This window comes from Canis lupus, chromosome 9 (genome assembly GCF_011100685.1).
Source record: "Canis lupus familiaris isolate Mischka breed German Shepherd chromosome 9, alternate assembly UU_Cfam_GSD_1.0, whole genome shotgun sequence".
NCBI classification, from domain to species: Eukaryota; Metazoa; Chordata; class Mammalia; order Carnivora; family Canidae; genus Canis; species Canis lupus.
Window position 1 is genome coordinate 6,824,697 of NC_049230.1, and position 27,998 is coordinate 6,852,694.

Genomic DNA, 27,998 nt, shown 5'->3' on the forward strand with positions numbered 1-27,998 from the left:
CACCCTCTTACACAACCAGCGAATCAAAGAAGGCATTAAGGGCAGCCTGGTGGCTCAGCGGTTTAGCGCCACCTTCAGTCCAGGGCCTGATCCTGGAGAACCAGGATCGAGTTCCACGTCAGGCTCCCTGCATGGAGCCTGCTTCTCCCTCTGCCTGTGTCTCTGTCTCTCTCTCTCTCTCTGTCTCTCATGAATAAATAAATAAAAATCTTTAATTAAAAAAACAAAGAAGGCATTAGAAGTACTTGTACACAAATGACAACAAAAATGCAACATACTAACATGAGATGGATAAAAAGCAGTGCCAACAGAGAGATTTATGGCTATAAAGGCATATGTTAAAAAATGAGAACGATCTAAAATTAAAAACCTAACTTTATAATTTAGGAAACTAAAAAAAAGAAAAAAGAAAAAAAAAGAAAGAAAGAACAAAACAACCCAAAAGCTAGTAGAAGGAAGGAAACAATGAAGATTAGAGCAAAGATAAACAAGATAGAGAATGGAGGGGGGGTTACCCAGAAAACTAATGAAATCAAAACCTGTTTCTTCAAAAAAAAAAACAACAAAACTGACAAAATTTTGCCTAGATAGACAAAACACACACACACACACACACACACACACACACACAGAAAGAAAACTGAAATTACCAGAATTGGACTTGAAAGTGAGAGCATGGCTGCTGACTCCATAGGAACAGATTTACAAGAGACTGTTATGAACAGCTATACATCAACTAAATAGGTAACCTAGGTGAAATGGGCAAATTCCTAGACCCTAGCAAAACTAAGTCAAGAAAAAGAAAGTCGTGGGGCAGCCCAGGTGGCTCAGCGGTTTAGCGCCACCTTCAGCCCAGGGCATGATCCTGGAGACCCAGGATCGAGTCCCACGTCTCCTTCATGGAGCCTGCTTCTCCCTCTGCCTGTGTCTCTGCCTCTCTCTCTCTCTCAATCTTTCTCTCTCTCTCTGTCTCTCAGGAATAAATAAATAAAATCTTAAAAGAAAAAAAAGAAAGTCTTGGGGCACCTGGGTGGTTCAGCCAGTTAAGCGACCAACTCTTGATTTCAGCTCAGGTCATGATCTCAGGGTTGTGAGACTGAGCCCCACAGTGGGCTCTGCCCTCAGCAGAGAGTTGGCTTGAGCTCTCTTTCTCTCTCACTGGATCCCTCCCCCTACTTGCATGAGCTCTCTCTCTCTCTCTCTCTAAAAGAAGAAGAAGGAGGAGGAGGAGGAGGAGAAGAAGAAGAAGAAGAAGAAGAAGAAGAAGAAGAAGAAGAAGAAGAAGAAGAAGAAGAAGAAGAAGAAGAAGAAGAAGAAGAAGAAGAAGAAGAAGAAGAAGAAGAAGAAAATCTGAACAGACTAATAACAAAATAAGGAAACTGACTTGTAACTGAAAATATCCTGATGAGATAAGCCTAGAACCAGATGGCTTCCCAGGCTAATTCTACCAAATATTTAAAGGAGAATGAATACCAATCCTTCCTACAATCTTCCAAAACCCAGAAAAAGAAGCATCATTTCCAGACTCCTTGTATGAGATCAGTATCATCCTGATACCAAATCCAGCCAAAACACTGAAAGAAAAAAAATACTATAGTCCAATATTCCTTATGAACATTGATACAAAAAAATCTTCAACAAAATACTAATAAACTGAATTCAGCAAAATGGTAAAAAGATTACACACCATGACCAAGTGGGATTTATTTCGGGGATGCAAAAATGTTTCAATGGAAAAGCTGATCAATGTAACACACTACATGAATAGAATGAAGAAGGAAAAAATGATCATTTCAATTGACGCAGGAAAGCATTTGGCAAAATTCAACACTCTTTCATGATCAAAAATACTAACAAACTAGGAATAGAAACAAACTACTTCAACATAATAAAAAACCATGTATGAAAAGTCCACATCATACTCAATTGTGAAAGTCTAACGGCTTTTCCTCTAAGGTCAGGAACCAGGCAAGGATACCCACTTGTGCTTCTTCTATTCAGCTTAAAACTGAAAGTTCTGGCAGAGCAATTAGGCAAGAAAAATAAATAAAAGGCATCCAAATTGGATAGAAAGAGGTAAAATTATCTCTGTTTGATGATGATATGCTCTTACATGTAGAAAACCCTCAAGGTTCCACCAAAAGAGAAAAAAAGTTAGAACTAATGAATAAATTCAGCAAAGTAACAAGATACAAAGACAACACACAAAAATCAGTTGCATTTCTACAGATTAACAATGAACAATCTAGAAATTATGAAAGCAGTTCCGCTGACAGTAAAATCAAAAAGAGTAAAATACTTAGGAATTAATTAAACCAAGAAAGTAGAAGACTTGTACCATGAAAACTATGAAACTACAAAACTACAAAACAAGAAATTAAAAAAGACACAAATAAATGAAAAGATATTCCATGTTCATGGATTGGAAAGTTTAATATTGTTAAGATGTCAAAACTTAAGATGTTAATACGGAGGTGTCTTAATGGATCATCAGTCAATTAGGGTCTGCCTTCGGCTGAGGTCATGATCCCAAGATCCTGGGACTGAGCCCTGTGTTGGGCTCTCTACTCAGTAGGAAGACTGCTTCTCCCTCTTCCTCTGCCTTCTCATGCTCTCTCTCTCTCTCATTCTCTGTTAAATAAATAAATAAAATCTTTTTAAAAGGATGTCAATACTACTAAAAGTGATCTACAGATTCAATACAATCCTTATCAAAATCCCAATGACATTTTTTGTAGATATAGAAAAACCCATCCTAAAATTTATACAGAATCTTATAGGACCTCATGGAATAGGAAAAACAATCTTGAAGAAGAACTGGGAAAAAAAAAGAGAGCCCACATTTCTGGTTCCAAAATTTAACTACAAAACCATAGTAATTAAAAGACAGTGATTCTGGGGCACCTGGTTGGACTCTTGGTTTCCCCCCAGGTCATGATCTCGGGGTCCTAGGATAGAGCCCTGTGCCAGGCTCCACACTCAGTGAGAAGACTGCTTGAGATTCTCTTTCTCTCTCTCTCTCTCCTTCTGCTCATCCCCCCCTGCACACACGCTCTCTCTCTCTCAAATAAATAAATAAATCTTAAAAAAAAAAAAAAGACAGTTATGCTGACATGAAGTCAAGCATAGAGACCAATGGAGTAAAATAGAATCCAGAAATTAACCCTCATATGTGTGGCCAAATTATTTTCAACAAGGAGGTCAAGGCCATTCAATGGGGGAAAGGACATTGCTTCAATAAACATTGCTAGAAAAACTGGATGTCCACATGCAAAAGAATTAAATTGGTCTCTTACCTAACAGCATATACAAAAACAAACTCAAAATGGATCAAAGGCTTAAATATAGGACATAATTTATAAAACTCTTAGAAGTAAACATAGGTCAAAAGCTTCACAGCATTGAATTCAGAAATGATTTTTTTGGATCTGACCCAAAGGTCAGAAGCAACAAAAGAAAAAATTGACAAATGAGACAGCAAGAAAATTAAAGTTTTGTGCATCAAAAATGCTATCAACAGAGTAAAAAGGCAATCTACAGAATGAGAGAAAATAATTTCAAATTATGTATCTGATAAGGGCTTAATATCCAGAATATATGGACAACCAAAATTCAACAACAAAAAGACTCATTTCAAAACTGAACAAAGTCATGTAATGTAATGAGCACTGGGTATTATGTAAGACTGAAGAATCAGTGATCGCTACCTCTGAAACTAATAATACAGTATGTTAATTAATTTAATTTAAATTTTAAAATATACATTTTTAAAAAACTAGACAAAGGACTTGAATAAATATGTTTCAAAAAAAGACACACAGAGGAAAAGATGCTCGCTGGGGAATGCCAATCAAAATTACAATGAGATACCACCTCACATCCATTAGGGTGGCTACTATCAAAACAAACAAACAAACAAACAAACAAACAAACAGAAAAACAAGTGTTGGAGAGGATGTGGGGAAATTGGAACCCTTGTGGCCTGCTGGTGGGAATGTAAAATGATGTAGCTGTTGTAGAAAAAAGGATGACAGTTCCCCAAAAGCTTAAAAATAGATTTATCTAATGATTCAGCAGCTCTACTTCTGTGTATATACCTAAAAAGAATGGAAAGCAGGGTTTCAAAGAGATAGTTAAATACCATGTTTATAGCAACATATTCACAATCGTTAAAACATGAAAACCAACCGCGTGTCTATCGATGGATGAAAGGATAAGCATAGGGTGATATATCCTCACAATGGGATACTATTCAGCCTTCAAAAGGGAGTTTTCTTTAATACAGGATTGCAGACACATAGCAAGCATGGCTTAAATAACTTTTTTCTTCTCTCAAGATATTTCAAACTGTCTTGATATGTCTTAACATTAAAAGTAAGATTAAGAGTCTAGAGAAATGTGCCACTGGGTCTGGAGGCATGGACAAGACTCTGCTCTCTCTGTGCTTCAGGATCCTTGTCCATGAGACAAGGGAGACTCCATCTTCAGGGCCTTTGTATTCTCCCGAGCTCTCCGCCAGTTGTCCCCATGCCGCAGTGATCCCAGGCACTTCCATGGAGCTGTGATTTATAAAGGTATTTGGAGATACTATCCTATGGGAGCCACGTCTTTTCTCAGAGCCACATGGGAGACTGAACTCCCACTCTCCACATACAGCTGGAAGGAAGCAGAGAAGAGAGGAAGGATGTGACAAGAACTGGTGGGATGGAGGGTTCCTTGCGGGACCCCACTGGAATCCCATTCCCACTCATTGTCAGGGAAGCCAGCCAGGCTGATGGCGCCCAGCTGCCTTGTTGATGACCGTCCAGGGGAGCAGGCTGAGTGGGATGTGGGTGAGGGCTATGGGGGCTGTCCCTGGGCTTCTGTGGCCCACAGAGACCTCCAGATGGTAGGGCTGGTGACACAGACTTATGTGTTCTTGATCACGCTGTACTGTGTCTCCTGCTCCAGGGTCCTCTGGGAGCGAATCCTGTTGGCCTTAGAATCCTCACTCTGGAAGTCAAACACCACAGATGAGTAGTAGGGTTCTTCCCTGGAAGCCTTCTGCTGAGAGAGAGAGATGGAAGGTTCAGGGAAAGATGGGGGAGGCATGGGCCCCCAGCTCAGGATGGAGATGGGGGCCACCCAAGGGGGGTGTGGGGGGATCTTCACAGTGCAAATGGGGATGCATCCTCTCCTACTGTCCCTCCCACACCCCTGCTTCACCCTACCTGTGAAAACACAGCACAAAGTCCCAGGCATCAGACCCAGGCTGGGGGATGGTACCTGGGATCTGCTCATTAATCATTAATCACCAAGTTAGAAAAACAAGGATGTTACTAGTCTCAGGGCCACATGTCTGGTGCATATCTCCCCTTCATCTTCTCCAAAAACTAGCCCCCGAAACTCTCCCTGAACTCTTTCACTAGCAGGTGGGTCCTGACCCCAGGGTGGGGGTGGGAGGGGAGCCTCTTCCATTTTCTGCTTTATAGTCACGATGCCTAAGGGTTGACCTACAGGGGGTCATTGATTAAAAATCTGAAAAGCAGAGTTGATACCCAAGAGATGATGGTACCAAAACAGTGGGAAATCTCAGGCGTTAACACTTACACGTGGTATACAGTGGGTGCTTAATAAATGCAATGCTTTACTGACTGTTGAGCATCACTGGCCACCTCGATAGCCCCGTCATCTCCCACCCCAGCTACAATGACACCAAGCTCTGGCAGGATCGACACCTTCTGTGTGGCCCTGTGCTGGAGGGGGCACAAGATCACCACGCCGGCCTGTCATTTCCCTCTCTGCCCCCTGCCACTCCAGGGTGGTGCCTCTAGCAGAGCCCAGGACCCCCATGTGGGAGCCAGGCCCTGGTACTCACCACTGTGCTATATTCCACCTCCACCTGCCTCGGTTGCACAGGCTCTGCCCGAAGTGGCCACATTGGCAGCTCCAGATTCGCATAGCAGAGCTCCCCTTGCTGAGTAGCCTGGGTGGGCAAGAGATAGGGGGTCTTGATGGGGGTCCACGGAGCCCCTCCATGGTCCAGCCCAGAGGAGCCTCTGTTCTTGCCTGTGTGCGGACATCTCCCCTACTCCCTTTATCCTCTGGGTGCCCCAGCCTCCCCGCCTGCCTCCCCCTTCCCCCGCTCTGGTCTTCTCTGGGCAGTATTTGAATGCCCCCCAACGTCAGCATCGAAGGACTCTCCCTCATTCCACTTTCTATGGCCAGAGCTCCAGAGAGGACCCAATGACCAGATCTTCCGGGGATCATTCTCTCTGCTCTGGGTGAGCACCCCACTCTATCCATCGATGATGCACTCAGCCCTCCACTGGCCAGTGGGATTGTTGAAGCTCCAGCCACCTCGGCACACCTCCAGCCCGTCTTACCTGACCAGGGGTCCGGAGTGGCTCTGAATTCTCACCAGCTAAAGAGACAAGAGAAGAGTTGGCAGTTTGAATCCCAGAACAAGGGAGGAATGGGGATCCCTATGAGCCATCGGGAGGAATAATTTCCCTAGAGACTTTGGCCCTGGGGACCTGCCACTTGGGGTCTGCCACAGGGGAGGAGTTCAAGGCTTTGGGAAAGAGTGAATCGGTTGAAGAGGGAAAAGACGAATGAATGAGTGAGTGGAGGTGTGAAGAAATGAACCAGCGGGAAGGCACCGGCTTGGGGAAAGTGGCCAAACGAAGCTAGTTCTCAAAACAGTCACTCGAAGAATGTTCCCAGGTGGTAAAAAACAGGAAAAGGACATCTGTTTAGGGACACCTGTTGGCAGGATGAAACAGTTCTGGAGATCTCTTTCACAAAAACATGAAAATGCTTAACATCACCAAACTGTAAGCTTAAGAATGGTTAAGAAGGTAAATTTCATGGTAGGTGCTTTATACCACAATAAACAAAAAAAGCAGAACCAAAGGCCCTACCCCAGATGTATGGAGTCAGAACTGCTGGGGATAGGTTTGTGTTTTAGGAAGCCCTAAAATTTTTTTAGGGATGCTTGGGTGGCTCAGCGGTTGAGCATCAGCCTTTGGCTCAGGGCATGATCCTGGGGTCCTGGGATCGAGTCCCACATTGGGGTCCCCACAGGAAGCCTGCTTCTCCCTCTGCCTGTGTCTCTGCCTCTCTCTTTTCTCTCTCTCTCTCTCTCTCTGTGTCTCTCATGAATAAATAAATGTAAAAAAATTTTTTTTCTAATTAAAAAAATAGTTCTATGTCCTTTGGGAGACATAGAACTGCAGCAAACCAGGAGAGGTCACAGGGGTCATCTGTTGTACTCCCTGGCCTGGGGGGCAGGCAGTGCTGTCCCTCACACACAGGAGGGTCCCGTGGCTCCAAGGGGGTCACGGCTCAGGGCACACAGCCTCAGGCTTCCAGCACCTGCAGCGTGGCTCTGCAGGAGTCCTGCCTCGGGGTCAGGCTCTGCACATCCCTGGCCCCTGCCACCCAGGGACCCAGGAGCTGGTGGGCCGCGGGGGTGCGCACAGAGCCACAATGCCTTTGGTGTAGCTGCATGGCCAGGCCACCCCCAGAGCCCACCTCACTCCATGCACCAGGAGGAGATACCGCCCGACCCTCCAAGAGCCCCAAAGTCGAAGGTGAGACACATGGACCCTCAGGGGATGTATCCTTGGGAAGTGTTAGGGACCGGCCACCTGGCGCCACGGAGGGATAAGGCTGGTGGGGAAGAGACAGGGGGACCTTTCTTGGGAGGGAACGTGGCAGTGAACCAGCTGGACAGTAGCCAGCTGGACAGGAAGCATGCGGGAGGTGGAGGCCCGTCTCCCCTGGTCACACCCATGTCCCCTAGAGCCCCGCAGAGCTTGGCATCACAGCAGGTGCTCAGGACAGCAAGGTGAGGTGAAGCAACCGCCAGCAGGTGTGACAGGGCAGGCGGCAGGCTGTGGAAGAGGGGCAGGGACCATGAGGGGACAGGGGCTGAAACTTGCAGGGATGGGGCCGAGAGTCAAGATACTTGAACAGAAGCCTTTTCTCCTGTTCCAGAGGATCAGTGAAGCCAGGTGTAATCCCCCCCCCACACACACACATACTGTTAAACTCTGCAGTAAGAGACTTCTAGAACATTTCACAGCAGCAACAGAAATGATAATAGGTTAAATGGAAAAAAAAAAAAGCTGTAAAAGAGAGATTGTGGTCTGAAGCAAACCATAAGGGAGAAATCATATCTGCATAAATAAACACTGAAAAACATCTGAGGGGGCCCCTGGGTGGCTCCATCCGTTGAATGCATCTGACTCTCTATTTTGGCTCAGGTCAGGGTCTCAGGGTCATGGGATTCCCCCTCCCCCCGCCCCCAGTCAGGCTCGGTGCATCATCTGGGGAGTCTGCTTGAGGAGTCCCTCCCCTCTGCCCTCCCCCACATGCATGCACACTTGCGCTCTCTCAAATAAATTTAATTTAATTTAAAAAAAAACCAAGGTGCTTCTATTTTTCTTCAACTCACTTTGTACTTAAATAAACTTATTTTAAGGGGAAGAAAGAAAGAAGAAAGAAAGAAAGAAAGAAAAAGAAAGAAAGAAAGAAAGAAAGAAAGAAAGAAAGAAAGAAAGAAAGAAAGAAAGAAAGGCAGCTGGAAGGACACACCTCAACCGTCAGTGGCTGGTTTTCCCTGCATTTCTTATTTATTATGGGATGTTTCCTTCCTTATTCATTATGGGGGATGTTTTCTTTCTTTGTGCTTTTACTTATGTTTTGAATGCTCTACAACCATCCTATGTCCCTTTTGTAGAAGGAGGCTCTCTGGGTGAAAGGGCAGAGAGGGCTAGAACCCACAGGTCTGAGGCAATCAGGGCTGAGAAAGTCTCGTGGGAGGTCACCACGCATGGGTCCAAGTCAGGAGAGGGCACTCGGAAGTGATGTGGGACGAGCAGCCGGGGAAGAGGAAGTGGTTTTCCTTCCCTGCTTCAGGCACACACATGCTAGGGCTGACTGTGCGTCTACAGGCCTCCACGGTGGGGAGGGGTGTGGGGCAGAGGGGGCGCCTCCCGGCCCTTAGCTCAGCCAGGCTCCCGGAGCACTGCGTCTGCGCTGCACACACCACAGATGCCCCTGAGTCATGGAGTCAAGGCGTTTTAGAGTCGAGAAGGAAATGTAAGGCTCACATGCCATCTAGGAAAGAAATCTGCGCTCCTTTGGGTGACAGCTGGGCCCCCAGCCAGCAACAAGATGGTCACATCTGTTTCTTTCTGTGCCTTGCTTTATTTCATGAGCCCTTTGAGTTTACTAAGTGCTTATTTATTGAGCGCCAGACAGAGTGCTGGGTGCATTACAAGTGTTCTCTCTCTCTCTCTCTCTCTCTCTTTAAGATTTTATTTATTTAATCACGACAGACATGGAGAGAGGCAGAGACACAGGCAGAGGGAGAAGCAGGCTCCATGCAGGGAGCCCGATGTGGGACTCGATCCCAGGACCCCGGGATCACGCCCTGAGCTTAAGGCAGATGCTCAACCCCTGAGCCACCTGGGTGTCCCATGTGTTCTCTCTTTTAATCTGAGCCCAGAGGAGAGCAAGTGGGCACCAGGATGCCAAAAGCGTCTGGGGTGCCCTTGTAGCTGGAGATAGTAAAGATAGGTTAACAAATACCAACTCTGTGGGTTTTCAAGTTATGGCCCCTGACCATGAGGAGTAGCAAAGGCTGGTGGGGAGACCGGCAAGGAAGCAGGTGGGGAGAATCGGTGGTGAAAGGGGCATGATGGTGCATGTACAGAGGTGCAGCCAGGAGGGGCCCCCAGTTACATTTGGGGAGCCAGGAGAAGGAGCCAGAGGAAAAGAAGTCTGAGGGCCTTGGAGGCCCACCAGGACTGAGCCGGCAAAAGGAAGCAGAGAAGGTGCTCTAGGGGCCCAGAGCAAACGCAGGAGAGACTGATGTCATAGCTGCTACCAAGTTGTAGGAAGTCGGGCACAGCTGCCTTCCAGAGTGTGGGCAGGGGGTGGGCAGGACCGGTTGTGGAGAGACCTGGACTTGTGAAGGTGTGGGAGGTTCTAAACAGAAGAGGGTGATGGCTTCACAGACAATCCTCCAGGGAGCCGCCTCCCACAGCCTGCATCCACCATAGCGGGGACACCTCCTCTGGGGTCTGGTCTCTGGGGTCACCCAGGGTGTGCGGTCTGAGGGTACACATTTGATGCCCATTCTGGGGAACAAGGACACAGAGCCTCGAAAATGAGAGAGTGTGCCCGCTCACCCTGCACCTGGCAGGGAGCTGACTCACCTTTGACCCGTCTGTGTCTGCGAATCATCCTCCAGGCCAGCAGCGAGCTTCCCCCCAGCAGAAGCAGCAGAAGTGCCAACAAGGAGAGGAGTACTTGGAGCCTAGAGGGGGACACAGGGCCGTGTCGAGCAGGCAGGGATTTTGTAGGCCCCCCGTTTATTTGCAATAGATAGATAAGGTCACATTTCAAAAAAAAAAATAGTATAGTCTCCTTTGTACACACATGCAGTGTACTTAAGAACCTTCCAGGGGCCCCTGGGTGGCTCAGTTGTTGAGTGTCTGCCTTCAGCTCAGGGTGTGACCCCTGGGTCCTGGGATCGAGTCCCACATCGGGCTCCCTGCAAGGAGCTTGCTTCTCCTTCTGCCTCTGTCTCTGCCTCTTTCTGTGTGTCTCATTATTCAGATAGAAGAAGATCTAAATGTACATTACTTTCCCCTTTCTTTCACACAAAGGAGGCATAATACAGCACTATATATTTTTTTTACTTAGCAATACATCGTGGACATCTCTCCATGTCTGTGCATAAAGAGAACCCCCACTCTTTTCCACAGCTTGCATAGTATTCCACAACAGAGACACACATTCCATTCTTCCCTCTTAATTGGCATTTCCCACAGTCTCTTGCAACTACAAACACCGCTACCAAAGATCACCTTGTAGCTCTATCATTTCTTTCTTTTTTTTTTTTAGACTTATTTATTTGAGACAAAAAGCATGCAAGTGTGTGCCTGCATGAGTAGGGGGAGGGGCTGAGAGAGAATCTCAAGCAGACCCTTTGCAGAGCCGGACACGGGGCTCACTCAGTTCCACAACCATGAGATCGTGACTTGAGCTAAAAATCAAGAGTCGGACACTCAACTGACTGCACCACCCACACGTCCCGCAGTTCTGCTGTTTCACACTTGAACAAGCTGCAGCAGGTGGGAAGCTGACTTTGGGTCCCCCACTTGCCAGGTCCTTCTTATACGTCTAGTTTGCATTCATCACGTTCTAGTCTTTCTCCTAAGATGCACCTCCCCCACACATACCAAATTGCCCAGGCTCCAAGCCACACAAAACCTAGCTCTGCCCCTGCATGTGCATCTGCAGTCAGCTCTGGAAGTGGTGTGTTCAGGCCTTAGCTAATGTTAAGATTGTTGCTTGGGTTAACAGGAGGCCCATGGAAGGGCTTCAGGGTGTCATATAATAAGGAGTCTGAATGGGACGCCTGGCTGGCTCAGTTGGTAGAGCACGAGACTCTTGATTTCAGTGTCTTGAGTTTGAGCCGCATGTTGGGTGTGGAGATTACTTAAAAAAAAAAAAATCTGGGGACGCCTGGGTGGCTCAGCAGATGAGTGTCTGCCTTCGGCCCAGGGCGTGATCCCAGGAGTCCTGGGATCAAGCCTCACATCGGGCTCCCTGCGTGGAGCCTGCTTCTCTCTCTGCCTGTGTCTCTGCCTCTCTCTGTGTGTCTCTCATGAATAAATAAATAGATAAATAAATAATCTGAATAGGCTTTGCCCTGGCTCCTGGAGATGAGGCTCTAAATCCCTGGGAATTCCCTAATAGTAGGCATGCCTTTGTAATTCAAGGACCCCTTGCATGACACTTGAGTTTATGCTAAGAGATGAGGTGAGCCAGGATTGGGGCTGGGCACCAGAAGAACCAACCCCACGATTATAGAAACCTGAAATTCAGGGAGCAGATCCACAGGGGCTGGGGACTGAGTTCAATCACGTGGCCAATGATTCAACCAATCACACCTGTGTAATGGAGCCCCAGCAAGAATTCTAGGCACCAAAACTAGGAGGAGCTTCCTGGCTGGTGAGCACATCAATGCCCAAGGCAGGTGTCGTGCCCCAACTCCCCCGGGAGTCAACAGGGAAGCTCTGTGCTCAGGTTCAACCTTCTAGACCTTACCCTATATGTCTCTTCATTGTCTGGTACTGGCCCTTATTTATCCTTTATGATAAAAGCATATTTGTAAGTACAGTGCTCTCTTGCATTCTGTGAGCTATCTAGCCAATCATCAAACCCAAGGGGTTCATGGACACCTCCAAATTCATAGCCAGTTGGCCAGAAATGTGATGGCCAGGGGATCCCCAAAGTGCTCTGGCATCTAAAGCCAGGCAGTCTTATGGGGCTGAGCCCCCAGCCTTCGGGACCTTTGCTAACTCCATGTGGTCAGTGCCAGAGCTGAATCACAGTGCACAAGGTGATGCCGGGAAAAGGAGTCTGGGAACCTCAGAAATGGTTTACAACTGCACGAGTTTTTCTGGAGAGAGACTCTTTAAGCATTGTGGGATTCTCCTGGGGGTTTATGCTCCAAAAGATCAAGAATCAGAAGTTTGGAGGAAGAACCCAAGACTCTGCATCATATAGCCTGGGCTGAAGACCAGCCTGCCTCTCCTAACTACAGGAGCCGGCAAGCCGCTTAACCTCTCTGAGCCCCTGTCTCCTCCTCTGGAACATGAGGCTGGTAATGTCAAAGTTCTAGTGAGATCAGAACATGCATGTAGGACATTTAGCACCTGCCTGGTAGGATCATCAGCCCTTATTAGAAGTCCCTTTACCTTCCATTGCCATCTCGGCTTCTCCCTGGCCCTGAGCGACTCCTGAGGAGAGATCCCAGCTCCAGGACTGGGGACAGGGGACAGGGCACCTTACCCCAGACTCTGACTTGGCTGTAATTCCTCCTGGCTGCTTGCACTGTGGGTGGCTCCCGTGGTGGTCGGGGCAGGGGATGAGGAGGACCAGTACAACTTGGTCTTCATTTCAGCTGTGATTGTCGAGATCTGAGTTACAGTGATGCTGGCAGATGAGGTAGACATTGTTGCTGGCGTGGAAACACAAATCAGAGCCCGGATAGCTCTCTCGGACTCTCCCACTCACTACTTGCCAATACATTTTTTGTTTGATTTCACACAAAATGCTCACTCAGGGCAGGGGCAGGATGGAGGATCCCGGGGGCAAAGTCTCCCCAGGGCCCTCCTGAGCCAAGTGAGCATTTCCAGAAGGGACATGGGCACTGCACTGCTCGCGCTCAACAGTCCTGATTCCATCCTGTGGAGGAGGGTCAGGACCTCGGGAGAGCCCCTTGGTCACCCCTGCACTCCAGCTTCATCCCCCTCTGGCCACAGCCACAAGCTGCCTGCCTGAGACCTCTGTCTAACCTGCAAACCTGACCATCCTGGTTGGATGCTGCACCCAGCACCTTCACCGCCTGGCGCCACCTGCCTCTCCACTCAGCTCCCACCTGCCTGCAGCGCGGCTCTGGGTGTCCGCAGGGCTGGCACCAGCGCTCTCCCTCTCGTCTTTGTACACCTTGCCTTCTTGACAGCCCCTTCTCAAGATTAAGCCAAAAGGCCAGCTCCTCCAGGAAGCCTCCCTGACTCTCTGTCTCCTCCTCCTACACAGACACAGACACAGACACAGACACAGACACAGACACACACACACATACACACACATGCACAAGCTCGTAGCAGCCATTCCAACCTGAGACCCTTCAGGCAGCCCAGGTACTGGTACTAGGGGGCATGTGAGTGTGCACAGCTCACCTGGGTTCACAGACACCACAACGGAGAAGGTGGGGTCAACCCACAGTGTGTCGATCCCACACTTGTATGTTCCTGCATCGCCTTCTGTGAGGTTCTTCAAGGTCACTGTGAAGGTGAGGTCTGCAGGATGGTCCCTGATGGACACGCGGCCTTTCGTCACTTCTCTCTGTGACTCTGTGGTCTCCACGATCTTCTTCCACACACATGGGCTTTTGCACCAGTATTTGTCATGGTCTCTGAATCCCTCCTTGTACTGACACCGCACGCTCAGGGATCCCCCCACGGTGCCCGACACGGAGTCGGGGCCACGCAGAGACGAACAGCCTAGAAAACAGCCGAGTGTGGCCCCTCAGCAGACGGGCCTGGGTCAGGGGCGCCCTGGGGGTCACCCACCAAAGTTGCCCCATCTCGCATCAGCCACCCCCTTCCAGAACCTCCCCTTCCTCTTCCGTCACTCCCAAGATTTCTTTTATCACAGCAGCCCCTTCCTCCAGACCCCAGGGTCATGAGGTCTCATCTCAATAAACCCCAGTAAAGCCCAGATGAACAAGAGAACCCTCCAACTCAGGAAGTCGGGAGAGGAACACATGCATGTACCCCCTACCTGGGAAGAAAGAATAAGGTCGGAACAGAAATTAGGGAGCTAGGTCTGGGAAACGAACAAGGGGTGGTGGAAGGGGAGGCGGGCAGGGGGGTGGGGTGACTGGGTGACGGGCACTGAGTGGGGCACTTGATGGGATGAGCACTGGGTGTGATACTATATATTGGTAAATCGAACTTCAATAAAAAAAATATATATATATATTTTTAAATATATATATATATTAAAAAAGAAATTAGGGAGTTAAGGAACAGAAAACAGTGGAATTAGCATATACATTGGAAAACTGATTTTTCGAATGGGAGAGACAAACATTCTAGCGGTAGCCAAATCAAGAAAAACAGGAGAAACACATATACAATGTATAAGAAGAATAACCAGGGTTATTGGAAAGCCTCTACCAATAAGTCTGTAAACTTAGATGAAACCGATGATTTTTCTATATTTAGGAAAACATAGATTACCAATATTGGCCTGGAATATATATATATTTTTTGTGAAGATATATATTATCAAGTGAATATGCCTATTATCAAGGAGACCTTTCCTGGTGATGTGTGAGGTGCAGCACATATCAAAACATCACAGGGGGGACGCCTGGGTAGCTCAGCAGTTGAGCATCTGCCTTCGGCCCAGGGCGATCCTGGGGTCCCAGGATCGAGTCCCATGTTGAGCTCCCTGCATAGAGCCTGGTTCTCTCCCTGCCTGTGTCTCTGCCTCTCTCTCTCTGTGTCTCTCATGAATACATAAATAAGAAAAAAAAAAAATCATATTGTGCACCATAAATATCCACAGTTTTTATTTATACCTCAATAAAGCTGAGGGGAAATGCAAAACAAACAAACAAACAAACAAAAAAACCTCTGTCTTTCAAAAAACAAAAAGAATAAAACCTGGACAGTTTTGTAAGTTAGTTCTCTCAAACCTTCAAGGAACAAATAATTTCAACTTCATTTGCACATTTATAGAGAATATAGAAGCAGGAAAACCTCCCTAATTCTTTTCATGAAGACAGCATGATATATTGAGACTAAGATGCAGCTGAATTTCTTTTTTTTTTTTTAAGATTTTATTTATTTATTCATGAGAGACACAGAAAGAGAAAGAGAAAGAGAGAGAGGGGCAGAGGCACCTCGATCTCCATCCAGGCATCCCTGAATTTCTTTTTTTTTTAAGATTTTATGTATTTATTCATGAGAGACAGAGAGAGAGAGAGAGGCAGAGACACAGGCCGAGGGAGAAGCAGGCTCCATGCAAGGAGCCCAATGTGGGACTCGATCCCAGGTCTCCAGGATCACATCCTGGGCTGAAGGCGGTGCTAACTCACTGAGCTACCTGGGCTACCCCCTGAATTTCTTAATAGAATTCACCACTTTAATAGATCAAAGAAGAAAAACCAAAATAAGAAATAAAATAAAAAGAAGAAAAAATAATCATCTGCATAGATAGTGTGAAAGGATCCAACACCCATTGCTACCATTTTTAAAAACATCTTGTAGGGACGCCTACCAGTGGGATTATTCTCATGAATAAATAAATAAAATCTTTAAAAAGAAACAAACAACAAAACAAAAAAAGTCTTGCAAAGAGGCACAAGTGGATGCCTTCTTTACACTTAATGCGAGACACTGGACACCTGCTCTCACCAGGGACAAAGCAGGGATGGCCACCGCCACCTCTGTCGTGGGCATCATTCTGGCTGTGCCAGCCTGTGGCCAGTGAGAGAAACAAAGGAGACAGACGGATATCCAGAAGGAATGACAAACTCCCATGTAGGCAGACCCCAGGAAAACACAAGGACTCCCTGGAGTGGGTAAGGAACAGACTAGCCGTGCTGGGGTGACTGCCTCCAAATTAATACACAAAAGGAATAGCTTACCCGTGGACAACTAGTCAGCAAACAGAGTCGAAGAAAATGTGCAATTTATAATCGAGATAACCAAAAGGAATTTAAGTACCCCAGGGACAGACCTGCCAAGGCTGGCCCGCTGGTGTGTGGAGAGCTCCTGAGAGGCTCAGAGGCCAGATCCCCAGAAACAGAAAGCCCCTGCTCCCTGGAGAAGCCCTAAATCCCGGGACGCCCGGGTGGCTCAGGGGTTGAGCGTCTGCCTTTGTCTCAGGGCGTGATCCCAGGGTCCTGGGATCGAGTCCCGCATCGGGCTCCCTGCAAGGAGCCTGCGTCTCCCTCGGCCTGTGTCTCTGCCTCTCTCTGTGTGTCTCTCATGAATAAATAAACAACATCTTTACCAGAAGAAGAAGAAGAAGAAGAAGAAGAAGAAGAAGAAGAAGAAGAAGAAGAAGAAGAAGCCGCCCTCCATCTCTTCCCTCCCCGTGGCTTCTCTGCCCTCCCCTTCGCTCCCACCACCTTCTCTGCTCTGTCCCCACCTCCTTGCCTTGGGGAGACAGAGACCCTGGCCCTCAGGCCTGGCCTCTCCCCATCACAGCCTGCTCCTGCCAGTCCCCAGCCCTCCCTGCACAAGACACGGGTCCCTACCCTCAGTGGCCTCTGGGGCCCTCTCCTACCCACTCTGCTGCTACCTGCCCTCTCTTCCTTCTTCCTGTAATAATTCATCTGAAACTTCCCACAAAGCCCATCGGGGCACCCGCTGTGGCCCATGGAAGGTCAGGTGGATGACCTGGGCCTCGTCTGGCCCCTCCAGGGTGCAGCCCTTCCATCCGTCCACATCTGTGCTGGACAGAGCACACCCCGCTCTGAGGTCTGGGGGACCGCCGCCTCCCCTGCAGCCCTGCCCCTCACCTGGGACCCAGAGAAGCAGCAGAGCCCAAGGCAGCCATGCAACCCCGCCGTTCCAGACCATCTCTCTGGCACAGATGTCACCTGCAGCAGAGCCAGGCGGCTTCGTGGCGGCTTCGAGGAGGAGGAGGGCCGAGTCTCCAAGGCTTCCACTTCTGCTTTTCTTCGTGCCGGTTGCTTCCTTGTTCAATATCTTTAGATTCTATTCCTAGAGCTGGTCAGAAAGTGAAGGGCACTGAGGGAGCAAAGCCTCTGGGGACGGTGACGGGCGAGCCCCACAGGACCCATGCCCCGTCCTACCCATCCCAGCTGTGTCACAGATCCCACAGGCATTTCCAGTGCCGGGAGCCCTCCTGCTCCCCCAAGCGGCACAGGCCTGCACCCTTCCCCCCTCCATCACAGCCCCAAGACCACAGGGCCCAGTTTCCTTCCTTCTGGGCACAGTAATTCCTCTGGTTTCCTTGCGGTCAGGGTGAGGAGCCAGTGGGGTGGAGCCAGGGCCAGCGTCCTTCTCCAGGCCTGGTGGCACCTGCAGTGAGGCCGCCCCAGAGCGCTCCCCTACTATGAGCTCCCAGCTCAAGGCCCAGACCCCCAAGCTGGCACAGGGACCTCAGAGTCCCAATGATTCTTAGTCTTGGACACATGTCCTCAAGCTGTGACCTTCCTTCCTATGCAGTTTGTACTGGTCCCAGCTCAGGGATTCAGCAAACTTGCAGGGACCCCTCTCACCCTGGTTCACCTGGACCTTAGACTCCAAACACAAGTGCACACACACACACACACATCCTTGTGATGAGTGCCCTCAGCTTGCACAGTGTGGCCACATGAGCATAGGAAACCAGTCCTATCATGTGACATGTCATCTGAGAGCTTGTGGTTACTCATTCCCAGTACCACTCAGAGGGAGCCCTACACTAGCTCTGGAGGCCCAAGAATGCCCTCCCCCCCTGCTCCTTGGGGCATTTTCACTTTCCTGCTCCCTTCTGGCCACAGGAGCACCTTTCCCGGGAAGGTACAAGAGAACCAAAAAGACTCGCCCATTCTCCTTTGCAAGGTTCCAAGCACGGAGTTAGGTAGGCACCAGAAAAATTTCTAGGACAATGCAGTCATAAATTAAAAGACTCATGAAGGGACGCCTGGGTGGCTCAGCGGTTGAGCGTCTGCCTTCGGCCCAGGGCATGATTCTAGGATCCCAGGATCGAGTCCCATGTCAGGCTCCTTGCATGGAGCCTGCTTCTCCCTCTGCCTGTGTCTCTGCCTCTCTCCCTCTCTCTCTGTGTCTCTCATGAATAAATAAATAAAATCTTAAAAAAAAAGAAAGAGAAAAGACTCGTGAAGCTCCAAGATCAAGATCTTGAATGGAACAGGAGACTGTAAGAGAGGTGTCATCCTTAGTGGTGTACTTAGTCTAATAATTATCAACTCTCCCCAGAGGTGCACCTTTTCCAATTTAACCACCAAAAGGCACTGCTATGGTCTCGAATGTCAAGGTTAGGAGGGGGACCCACCAGACTGAGAAGCAGGAGGCTAGGATCTCCTGTGGCTTGTCCACTTGGTGCTGGCACAATTGTCGGTAAAATATGTGGCTCCAGCAAAATGTCAGTGATCACAGCTGATCTGTGGTAGTAAACAGTATAATAATTATAAAAATACTCGAATGGGAGGTAATAATGTTGTTAGGCCAGTCTTTCCCCAAGGGAATACATCTTCACTCTAATGGAAGGCAATAGGGGAGTGCCTGGGTGGCTCAGCGGGTTAAGCATCCAATTCTTGATCTCGCCTCAGATCTCAGGGTTGTGAGTTCAACCCCCACCTTGGGCTCCATGCTGGAGCCTATTTAATATATAAAAAAAATTTTAAAAATTAAAGAAAACAAGAAAGAATGGCAACAGGAAAATAGGGTTCAATAGGGAAAGAGAGATGTGCTTCACAAGTCTGTGGGGTGCGACTCCTCTTAGGATCACAGAGAAACATCTGGACTCCTGGAGGAGGAAGGCAGGGGTATCAGTCCCTGCTGCATCCACACTGCTCACCCCAACGGGTCCACAGACATGAAGGAAGAAATGAAATGATGCATAATTGCCACACGAGGGGCACCTGGGTGGCTCAGTCCAACCTCAGGTCATGATCCCAGGGTTGTGAGATCAAGCCCCATGTCGGGATCTGTGCTGAGTGTGGAGCCTGCTCAAGATTCTCTGTCTCCCTGTCCCTCTGCCCCACCTCGTGCTTACTCTCTAAAATAAATAAAATATTTTTTAAAAATTGCCACACGATGTCAGAAGATTAGGGAAGTGATACTTTCCCCATCACACCCTAATAACCACATGTCTACACGATTTAGGGGAAGACAAGCCTGAGAGCCCCAGGCCTGAGCCCCCTTTCTCAGGGTTGAGGTGTGGGGGGGAGTCCTACAACCACAGGATCTTTCATCAAGTTCTGAGCCTCTTCCCAGTGTGGACGCACATGCTCGGAGGTCCGAGGGACAAGGGTGGACAGCGTGGGATGGGGACTCTCTGGGCGGACATGGTAGCAGCAGCCACTGCATTGAGTCCCGTGAATGGCAGGGGCCCCAGAAAAGACTTGGGGGCCATTTAGTTGTGAGGCCACTCGGCAGAACTTCCCTTTCCGATCCTTCACAGTCCCAGAACTGCCCTCTCCCCGGGGCAGTCGGTGGCTCCCACCCCTCTCCCTCTTCCTTTCTGGAGCTCAAGGCCCCTCCCGCACTGTGGGTGCCCCTCAAGCTTGGCCAAGAGGCCAAGAGGCTGGGAACTGAGGGCTGACCAGCAGGAAGCAGCCACATGACTGGCTGCTGTAGAAGAGGAGCTGACAGTTGGGGGAGTCCGTAATGAGAGGGGAGGGGGGACCCAGCACCTACTATGTGCCAGGTGCTTCGTCTCCAGGGGGTTAATATCTTCAGGGATCACTGGAGGTAAAAGGGTAACAGGGAATGAGAAGCAGTGGGGGAAGCGCAGCAGGGAAGGACCGGGAACTGGAAGCATCTGGAATCCGCCTGCCGCTCCGCTGGACTCCCTGGGACCACCTGCACCCACCTGTCTGTCCACCTCAAGGGAACCCACTCCCGCATGGCTGGACCCTCTAGGGACCCAAGCAGCTTGGCAAACCCATATTCCAGTGCATTCCATAGCCCCAGGGTCACATCCAACCAGCTAGTCATGGCCCATAACACACTCCCCTGCTTGGCCCTGGGCACGCTGTGTTCTAGACAGAGATGGAAATGTGGGTGAGCAGCTGGGTGGTGGTCCAGGCCAGAGGCCTGAGTGCGCAGTCTGTCCCCCAGAGGGCTCCTGAGGCTTCCTGTTCACAGAGCTGCTGCTCTCACAGGTGCCTAGAGCTGGAGGGAATGTGAGAATGTCTGCACCCCGGAAAGAGGACCAGCAAGGAGACCTGTCCCACAGGGGTCTGCGGAGCACAGCGGAGTATCCACTCGGGGCCTCCTCCTGGGTGTCCCCGGAGGGGCGCCCTGGGGCTCCTCGGAATCCCAGCCAGGGGGACTGGGGCATCAGCAGTGGGAGGGGCCTGGGTCATCCCCCAAGGTCATTCCTTCACCTTCAGCCTCCTGCACGTCCCCTACTCATTCATTCAAGGCTGCACTCAAGTCATCCCCTCCAAAGGCACGCCTGCCTCCTCCAGGTGCCTCTGAGCCCCTCCTGCACCCCTGTCCCCCGCAGTGTCTGTTTCGGCGTTTGCTTGCCCAGGCTGGGGTGTCGCTGAATACCCTCCTTCGCACGGTAAGACTCCTTGAAAGCAGGGAGCCCCAGGCTCCATGCCCACCGCACTGCCCAGGGAAGGGAAACCAGGACTGGGGACAGGTACAGAGAAGCCAGGCCATCGAGGCCTCTCCCGTCCTCATGCCAAACTCCATCCTCAGGAGGAAGAAAGGGATAGAACTTAAAAGGGTGCGAGTGTGTTAAGATCCATCCAACTGAGCCCTGAGGATGTGAGCTTACCCTAAACCACTGCTCAGCAGAAACTAGGTCCGAACAGAGGCCAGCAGCCGGCACACCTAGAGGGGGCGCAGGGGCAGCATCCGGCGCTTGTGCCTGTCCTCTTCCGGCTCCCCAGGGACACACAAAGTGGGCAGATGCCCCGGGGCAGCCTCCTGCCACCACTGGACCCTCATGTCTCCTGCATCACTGCTAATACCCTAGGAGGTGGGGGAGGGGATCCAGCCCCGGAGGATGCACCCCACCCTACCCTCCGCACCCCAGTGGTGACATAGGGGGTAACGCAGGCTGGTCTGGCCCTGAGCTGCCTTCCAGCTGCAGGTGTGTCTCGGGTCAGTGGGTTGGCATTTCCTTCTGTGAAGTGGGAGCAGTACTGCAGGCCCTGCGTCCCCTCCTCCATGGGAGGCTCGCGGTGACAGCAGAGACAAGGACGCACCTGTCCCTCACTTAGGCTGCTGTTTGCTGAACTCATGCCCTGAAACGTGCTTACCTCTGCTCCTCACACTCATGAGATAACTCACTTGCAAGAACCCCAACTTCTGTCCACCATACCACACCTCTCGAGTGATTGACTGCCCAGGGCAGGGGGAGAGTGGGTGCTAGAAAGCAGTGGAGGGCACCAAACTACCACCCCAGGGCGTGAGACAAGGAAGAGGTTGTTGGGTAACTGAGGTTGACAAATTGATGGGCTTGCCCGGGAGTCCTCACTCCGTCGGCCTCCCCATCATCGGCTTCTGCTTCCTCCTCCTCCCTCACCCAAGAGCAGCCCCAGGCCACTTTCTGGGTAGAATGATGCCAGACAAACATAAAACAGTTCCTGTTGGCTCTTGCCCCTGTGCTGACAGAGGGTGGGGTGGGATGACCAGCAAGCTGTCAGTTCAAAAACTTCTAATATTGGCTTCGGGAAGCACATTTGGCCTCGAGTTTGACCATGTGAGCTTCTGACCCCCTGGGAATGACCCTACCTCGGGAAGGTCAGAGGCTTCCTCAAATGCACACACATGCACCCCTATAACCTCCTTGACCCCACTGCTTATCTGTCCCAGCAGCCTTCCCACAGACATTTCCAGAAGCTGATAGAATGCATGTGTCTCGAAGGGCTAGAGGAGGCAACTGAGAGTCCATAGGACTTTGCAGTAGGTGAGCGCTAGTTATAGACGTGGCCGTGTCTCCCTCCTGTTCCAAGGAGCAGGTAAGGATTATACGTGCTGCCTGCTGGTAAACGTGAAGCTAATTGTGTCACCTCACTTTGCCTGAGTCTGGTATTTCTTTCTGGTTTTCTGTACCTCCCTGAGATCCAGACAGGTTGGAGCCACTTTCATTTCCTGAGTCTCTTAGTATATCACAAAATGAAGAGTGTCTAAAAAAGGATTAATGAAAATCAGAGCATTTAACAAATCAAAGCTTTTCACATGCAACCTACACACACACACACACACACACACACACAATTACAAAGTTTATAAAAATATTAACTCACGGTGTGGGCTGGCGATGGGACCCAGATGCAGAGTTATGGGAACGATACTTTCCTTCCCAGCAGAGGAAGTCCCATAAACACCGGGACTTTAAGGACAAACTCACATAGGAATAAGGTCGAAACTAAGTTTGAAGAAGGGTTCTAAGGGGCAACTAGGTGGTCAAGTGTCTGCCTTTGGCTCAAGGCGTGATCCTGGGGTCCTGGGATCGAGTCCCACATCGGGCTTCCTGCAGAGAACCTGTTTATCCCTCTGCCTGTGTCTCTGCCTCTCTCTGTGTGTCTCTCATGAATAAATAAATAAAATCTTAAAAAAAAAAGAAAGAAATCCTCTAATATTGTGTTCCGGTAATGGTTGCACAACTATAGATTTACTTATAATTACTGAAATATACATAAAAAATAAGTTTTATGGCGTTATACCTAATTTTTAAAAAATAAATTTAGGGACACCTTTGTGGCATAGTCAGTTAGGCACCAGACACTTGGTTTCGACTCGGGTCATGACCTCAGAGTGGTGGGATCAAGTCCCACTTTGCACTCTGCACTCAGCATGGAGTCTGCTTGGGGTTCTCTCCCTCTCTCTCCCTCTGCCCTCCCCACCGCCTCTCTCTCTCTCTTTCTCTCTAAAATAAATAAATAAATTTTTAAAAAACAAATTTGAGGGATGCCTGGGTGGCTCAGTGGTTGAACATCTGCCTTTGGCTCAGGGCCTGATCCCAAATCCTGGGATCAAGTCCCACATCAGGCTCCTTGCATGGAGCCTGCTTCTCCTCTCTCTGCCTGTGTCTCTGCCTCTCTCTCTCTATGTCTCTCATGAATAAATACATAAATCTTAAAAAAAAAAATTTGAGGCCCATGGTGAGTGTGAGCCCAAAGACCTTCTCTCTACTACCATCCCCAGCCATTCGTCTCTATCTCTGTAAGTCCTATCTCCCTCCTTCCTTCACCTGCCCCAATCTCCCTCAGTCCCTTCCTGGCACTGACCAAATGTCAATATTTCAAAGAGCTGATTCCTTCCTTCCTGCAGTGTGAGAGGAACAGGGAAGGCTGTCAACAAATCAAGTAGCAAAATAGTTTAAAAAAACTTCCAAGAGAGGGAATGGGTGTCTCCCTCTCCCCAGGAAGTGAGGGATGAAGCTCGGTGGTGCAGGGACTGCTTGTCAGTAGCGCTTGAAAGACGAGGTGTGCCCTGACCTGCCCTGGCCCAAGTCATTCCTACCTGGCTCCATTGCACCCTGAATTCCAACACCTTCCATGTTTCAACTCCTGGCTGCCCTCTCCCACCTTGGCTCCCTCCCAGCCCATCCCTGCCTGTCTGTTCCAGCTCTGGTGGGCCCACAGGGGACACCTGAGGGCTCCAGAGGATGGGGTGGTGGTCCAGAGTGAGCATAGACTGGACAGGGTAGAGCTGGGGCGAGCCCGATGGCAGACTGTGGGGCAGTGCCAGGGAGGTCCACCCGTCCCGGTCCTATTCCCAAGGTGGGGGGATCCAGGGAACACAAACCCGGCAGCGGGACCCAGCAGGCAGGAGGCAGTGCCCTCTGCACCCCCCGTAGAGAAGCTGCTCCCCCAGGACCCAGGTCAAGTCGGAATTGGCCAGCGACGGGCGGTCCATGTCGCCACCTGTCGGTGGTTGCCAGAGCTGCCGGCTTTGTCGGGCAGGTATAACTGGTCCATCTCTGCAAGCGGGGAGGCCCAGCGGCTTCTGTACACATAGCCAGGTGTGCGGCATTGATCCTTCCAGATCCCCCAGCCAGCAGACCAGGAAGAAGGGGAAGGCCCCGCCCCTTGGAGAGAGAATGTGGAGACTTCAGAGAGTGGAGGGGGGGCCTCTCTGTGGTGGACCAGGAGCCAGGGAAGGCAGGAGAGGGAGAAGCATGAAGAAGGGAACAGGACAGAGGCTGCCCAGGAGGGATGGGAGACGCTGGAACTCAGACTCTGGGATGTCTTGGACTCCTGGTTCCCAGCCGGTGAGACCCAAGGGACGCTCAGACACCCATCCAGGCAGCCAACTCTAAGCACCACACCCCCACCCCCCTGGGACTGCCCAGCTGCCTGTTAGGTTGAGCAGGCTGTTGCTCTACTTGCCTCAATTAGACTGTTCTAGAAGAAGGGTGGGGCTGAGGCTGCAGGTGGGGGTGGTGGGGCAGCAGCCTCACCTCTGGGACTGAGAAGTCAGAGGCAGGGAAACTCGTCAACCTCCCTCCCCTCTCTCCCAGTTAAGTTCTCTACCGTAAGGCTCTGGGTTCGAGGCCCAAGCACCCCAAGGCTCCTCGCCAACAGGAGCCCCTTTCTGAACGTATGTTTTGGCCACACGGGGAGGAGACCCAAGGATCTGGTGTCCAATCCCCAATCCTTCCACAGGATCAGATCCACCAAGTTGGCTCAGAAAGTGAGTGAATTCTGACGATCATAAAGAGCAGGGACTCTGGATGTCTCACAGCCTGGCTTTGAACCCCAGTCCTGCCACTGACAAACTGTGCCATCTTGGCTGAGTTATCAACTTCTCTGGGCCTCAGCTTGTTCACCCGTGAAATGAGGATAATGGTCACACCAGTCCCCAGTGTCCACACCCCAGAAAGGTTTGGAGTTGCTATCTCTACTGGCTTTATCGCATCAACACCACCCTGCTGTGCTCCAGGGGAAGGTGAAGTGGGCCACAGCTTGTGCCTCTTCCTTAATCTCCAAAACCAACAGAGTAGCCTTCCTGGTCCTCGCTCTTCTGCAAGACAGCTCAAACTTCTTTCAATCCTTTTCCCAGGTCTTCTTTCCCCAATGACTAGGTGTCCCTTTCTCATCTGTCCCTCATCATCCTACAATAGCCATATCTTTGGGACCACTTTGCTGGCTCTGGCCCCACATGACGTCACACTTGGATGGGCTGCCCAGAACCCCAGGGTCTGGACAAGTCACTCCAAATTGACTTCAGGACAAGACCCGAGACACCGCCATACTTCTGAATCCACCAGGGGGCACTCTATGCCCAGGCATGGTTTATTAGTTTAGTTGGCAACTATTTAATGACCACCTACATTGTGCCAAACCCAGAGATGGGGACATGAAGATGAAACTATCTCAATTCTCCTTTCTGGGAGTTCACATTTTGGTGCGAAGCACATAAACAAAGACGGGAAAACAAAGGATTTCCTTAAAAGGTAGAAGTAGTACTCAGATCAAGGCAAAAGTCCCAGTGGCCTGGGTGGGAGGGGGCCTTTCCCTTCCATCAGACACAGGAAATGGTGCAGAGAAGTGGCCCCAGGGGTCCTCAATCCCAGCCCTGTGACCCTGCCTATGTCGGTCCCATCTGATTTCTGTTCTCCAGGAATTCTGGGAGAAGGATGAACAGAGCCCTTAAAAATTCCAGTAGGATATCCAGCCTGACCCCAAATAGAGCCTCAGTTCTTGGGAGGTGTGAGAGGACGACAGGCCTCAGGTCCTTCGGCTCTCCTTCTTTCTACCCCACACACCCTGCCCCCATGGCAATCCCCAAAGTATGGAAAAGTGACGGAATGTTTCCCTGTGGGCCAGTCACCCAGCTGGTCCAATGCTCCCCCAGCAGCCTTTATAGGACCATCAAGGAAGTCAGGGGTGGGGATGGTATACAACTCATCCAGGTCCCCACCACAGGGCCCCCAGGCTTGACTAACTGTAACAGTCAGTGGGGTCCTGGTTAGGAATACAGCTTCCCAGGGCCACTTCAGACCTCCTGCATCAGGATTCTAAAGGGCTGGGACTGGGGATCTGTCATTTCAACAAGCTCCCGAAGATGATGCATACAATCAAACACGTTTAGGAAACTCTACTGTGCAGAATTTGGAATGCCCGGGACTCTATTTGGGCTCAGAGGTGGTGGATAAGAAAGGATTGATTAGGATAGGATAGGACAGGGGTGCCCGGGTGGCTCAGTCAGCCAGGCATCTGACTCTTGATTTCGGCTCTGGTCACAATCTTAGGGTCCTGAGGTCGAGCTCCACCTCAGAGCACATGTGAGCTCTCTCTCTCTCTTTCTGTCTCCCTTCCTCCCTTCCCTCCTTCCCTCTTTAATTAATTAATTACTTAATTAAAACCTTATCTTAAAAAAAATAAAAAGAAAGGGCAGCTGGGTGACTCAGTCAGTTAAGCGTCTGCCTTCGGCTCAGGTCATGATCTCAGGGGCCTGGGATCGATAGACTTTAAGAGTTCTTTATACCCATGCAGGGGGATGGAGATAGGCAACTCTGAAGCTTCCTCCAGACAGATTTCCCTTAGGCTCCCAGAGGTCAGGGCCATTAGGGTGAGAGTCCCATTCGGGAGGATGGCCTTGGAGTCCCAGTGAAGAGTTTAATGCTGCACTCATTGTGCCTCTGCGTCCTTGAGCATAGACGTATTTGTTAAACCATTGTGTGAGCGACGGAAAGATATCTAATGGTTATGGTTCTGGCAGTCCAGATCCTTTCAAAACTGTGTTAAAATTAGGGAATGGCGGTCCCTGGGTAGCTCAGTCAGGTAAGCACCCAACTCTTGATTTTGGCTCAGGTCATGATTTCAGAGTGGTGAGACTGAGCCCCACATCCTGCTTGAGGTTCCCTCTCTCCCTCTGCCCACCCCCGCCTGCCGCTTACACTTTCTATTTCTCTAATATAATTAAAATCCCGGGGGGGGAACAGGGTAGGATGGCTCGGACCACCTTTGGGTCATGGGTGAGGTTGCGGCCAGAGGCATCCCTGTTTACAGACCCTACAGCCCTAGCATGTGTCTTGTCTGGGGATGCTCGTAGGCCTGAGTCCTGGCAGACTGTGGATTAGGAGGGAGAAGGGCCTGGGAGACCCCAGAGAGGGGCAAGTATGCCCCAGGAGGGCAGCTAGAGGTGAAGAGGTTATGGCCTCTTTTTTTTTTTTTTTTTAAGATTTTATTTATTTATTCATGAGAGACACAGAGAGAGAGAGAGAGAGAGAGAGGCAGAGACACAGGCAGAGGGAGAAGCAGAATCCATGCAGGGAACCCGATGTGGGACTCGATCCTGGGACTCCAGGATCATGCCCTGAGCCAAAGTCAGACGCTCAACCGCTGAGCCACTCAGGCATCCCCAGGATGGTCATTTTAGAAGGTATTTCCTCAGTGCCTTGCCCCCAGGAATGACGGGGTGGGGGACCTCCCTCCTGCCCTGCAAGGCTGAACTCCCTTTATGATCACCATGAGCCAGAAACTGGTCCAATGGACCAGATGTCCCTTATGCCCTCCAGGGGGAACCCAATATTGTGTTCAGGTGTTACCTGAGGTCCCTGTTTCCTTGGAAGATGGGGTTCTCCAGCCTCCTGCCAGGGGTTCTTGGGCTCAGAGCTGGTCGGTGCGGCTCACTCCTGGGGGTGGCGGACACTTGGAGCAGTGCCTCTGTGACCCAAGGTGGGCAGATGGCCCTGGCTTTATAGCTTTCCTAGGGGGTGATTGTGGGCCCATCGTGACATCCAAT

General features: G+C 50.2%; 1 protein-coding gene across 9 annotated transcripts; it reads right to left on the reverse strand.

Moving 5' to 3' along the window:
- Positions 1 to 1,679: 1,679 nt before the first annotated feature.
- Positions 1,680 to 27,997, reverse strand: CD300A (CD300a molecule). 9 transcript variants are annotated; one of them, XR_005364221.1, is made up of 9 exons: positions 27,802 to 27,985; positions 17,108 to 17,318; positions 13,749 to 14,072; positions 12,856 to 13,024; positions 10,209 to 10,360; positions 6,366 to 6,403; positions 5,858 to 5,965; positions 4,189 to 5,046; positions 1,680 to 2,631 (listed from the first exon to the last, which is right to left on the reverse strand). XR_005364221.1 is itself a non-coding variant. In XM_038546685.1 (9 exons), the coding sequence occupies exons 2-8, from the start codon at positions 17,166 to 17,168 to the stop codon at positions 4,909 to 4,911; spliced, it is 990 nt and encodes a 329-aa protein (XP_038402613.1). In that variant the 5' UTR covers positions 17,169 to 17,318; positions 27,802 to 27,991; the 3' UTR covers positions 4,042 to 4,656; positions 4,880 to 4,908. The 9 variants fall into 9 exon arrangements, 8 of the variants coding, with proteins under 8 accessions (XP_038402613.1, XP_038402611.1, XP_038402616.1 ...); XM_038546685.1 differs by lacking the exon at positions 1,680 to 2,631 and having other exon boundaries at positions 4,042 to 4,656; positions 4,880 to 5,046; positions 27,802 to 27,991; XM_038546683.1 differs by lacking the exon at positions 1,680 to 2,631 and adding an exon at positions 18,613 to 18,721 and having other exon boundaries at positions 4,042 to 5,046.
- Position 27,998: the final 1 nt, after the last annotated feature.